The sequence below is a fragment of the Lactuca serriola genome, chromosome 5, assembly GCF_051521515.1.
Source record: "Lactuca serriola cultivar US96UC23 chromosome 5, Lser_US96UC23_V15, whole genome shotgun sequence".
Lineage (NCBI taxonomy): Eukaryota > Viridiplantae > Streptophyta > Magnoliopsida > Asterales > Asteraceae > Lactuca > Lactuca serriola.
Genome location: NC_136412.1, coordinates 145,287,630 through 145,290,186, shown reverse-complemented (window position 1 = coordinate 145,290,186; position 2,557 = coordinate 145,287,630). Strand labels below are relative to the sequence as shown.

The 2,557-nt window shown below is 38.2% G+C and overlaps 1 protein-coding gene across 1 annotated transcript; it reads left to right on the top strand.

Annotated features, from left to right (window-relative positions):
- The first annotated feature begins 862 nt into the window (after positions 1–862).
- On the top strand, positions 863–2,137 carry LOC145051277 (uncharacterized). The gene is made up of 2 exons (XM_078999346.1): positions 863–1,107; positions 1,305–2,137. The coding sequence occupies exons 1-2, from the start codon at positions 933–935 to the stop codon at positions 1,805–1,807; spliced, it is 678 nt and encodes a 225-aa protein (XP_078855472.1). The 5' UTR covers positions 863–932; the 3' UTR covers positions 1,808–2,137.
- Positions 2,138–2,557: the final 420 nt, after the last annotated feature.

Genomic DNA, 2,557 nt, shown 5'->3' with positions numbered 1-2,557 from the left:
GTTACCAAGCTCCCGTTAATTTACCCATGCCCTTCTCACTTAAGGGTATTTTAGTCCATTAATCCCTGTAACCGTTCCCGCTAAAGCTCAATAAAAGCAGTTCGTCTCCTCCTCAATAAAGTAGACCGTCGTTCTTTACCAAGATCAATAAAAGCCCTAGACACAAAATCAGTTATGTTAGTTAAGCTGCGATTTGTAGAGATTATCGGTGGATGAACATAACAATGTGGAACGTAAGGTTGTTAAACACACCCTTCAACCCCAAGGTTGTTTATAGTACGTAATTTGGCCTTTTTCATCTTTTGATTTCTTGATTTTTTTTAAGTAAGTCCAACTGAGGTGTTTTTTTTTCTTGTTTTGAAGATGGACACCCAACATTGTTTACCATTAAGTTGTACCATGGAGGTGAGTTCACCAAGTACCCTGATGTTCGTTACATTGATGGAACTGTAAACTATGTTGACATGGTAGACATAGATGAGTTTTTAGTTCATGAGCTCGATGCAATCATGAAGGGTTTTAGATATGGGGTTCCTCCTGTTATATACTACCATTTTCTTGTGCCTGGTGGAGACTTCCACTTTGGTCTTCGCCCTTTAGGAAATGATCAAGATGTTGCAAACTTTTCTCAATATGTCAGTGAGCACAAAGTGATGAAGGTATACACAGAGCATGGTGAAACAAGACTACTCACCTATTTCTTGAATCTTGGAAGTGGTTCCTTGAATGTCTTGGTGATGACTTGGATCTACATGCTATGTCTAATTTCACTTTTGCTAGTGACAGACAAAAGGTAATGGTTGTTTATTTATTTTTTTTAATGTTTATTTTGTTAATCATGTGTAATTTGTTGCCAGGGTTTGCTACAAGCAGTTAGTCAACTGTTCCCATGTGTTGAGCATAGGTTCTGTCTCAGACATATACATGAGAACATGAAGAAACAATGGAGAACTAAGGAATATAAAGATCACCTTTGGGATTGTGCCACAGCTACAACAGTGCCAGAGTTTAACCATTTCATGCACCAATTCAGTTTATTTGACAAATCAGCATATGAATGGTTGAAGTTAATACCACCACAACATTGGGCAAAAAGCCATTTCACAGGTAAGCTATTATGACCCTTTTACCCTTTTACCATTTTACCCTTCACATAACATTATGACACTTTTACCCTTTTACCATTTTACCCTTCACATAACATTATGACCCTTTTACCCTTCACATAACATTATGACACTTTTACCCTTTTACCATTTTACCCTTCACATAACATTATGACACTTTTACCCTTTTCTATACAGGGAGAGCAACCACAGGCATGCTGTTAAACAACCTTTGTGAGGTGTTTAATGGCAAGCTAGTTGATGGGAGAGACAAACCAATTATTAGCTGCTTGGAGTTTATTAGGGAATATATGATGAAGAGGATATGCAATGTCCTCAGGGTGCAACAAAAGTGTTTAGGCCCACTTACCCCAACAGCAACAAAGATCATGGAGAAGAATGAAGCAGTTGCTACTCAGTACATTGCAGAATTGTGTGGTGATGAAAAATACCAAGTCAAAGGCCCATGGAATGATCAACATGTTGTTGATATGCATGAAAGGGTATGCAGCTGCAGGAAATGGGAATTAACAGGTATCCCTTGCAGACATGTGATTTCTGTGTTGTATAACAAAGCAGATCATGGTGAGTGTGTACAAGAGCTCCATACTTATGTCCACAAGGTGTACTGGCTACAAACTTGGAAAACTGCATATGGGTACAAGGTGGAACCAATTAAAGGTCGGGCAAATGTGGCCTAGAAGTGAGTGTCCAATGCAGATCACACCTCCCCCACACCGTAATCAACCTGGGAGACCCAAGAGGAAGAGAAGGCAATCCATGGAGGAGAAAAGTCAAAGCAAGAGTCAAAGTCAGAGTCAAAGGTCAGATGTTGGTCCCAGTGAGATTCATGGTCATGGTCCACATGGTGGTGGGAAACTAACAAGAAAGTTTGTTAGTGTGACTTGTAGTAAGTGTGGAAACAAAGGGCACAACTCCAGGACATGCAAAGGTCAGGGAGGGACTTGATGGTCTATGTTGGTTTTATCTTTTGGTTGACTGTATTGAACAACTTTGGTTTGATTCCTAGATGCAGGATGTCGTTTGTTGCAATAACTTTGTTTTCAATTAACTTATGACATGTAGTTTGAAGATGGTAATAGGTATTATGTCTTTAGTATGCTTTTGTGTTAACTACATATGGATGCATTATATGTTATCTTTAGAAGGTTATGTATGAACAATAGAACAAATCCATAATTGGTCAATAGATACCAAATTTTCATTAACCATTACTTTGCATTACAATGTTCCACATTAGCAAAAAAAAACTTAAACCAGACACATATACCCCTATCCTATTACAAAAGATAACCACAATCAACTTGTGGACTTACAACAAGAACATCAACACAACAACAAAAAAAATCCAACTATAGACTAGGTAATACTTCAACATAGTTGCTTGTTCTTTGATCTTCTCCATTGCTTTTTCATGCTTGCTTGCTTGT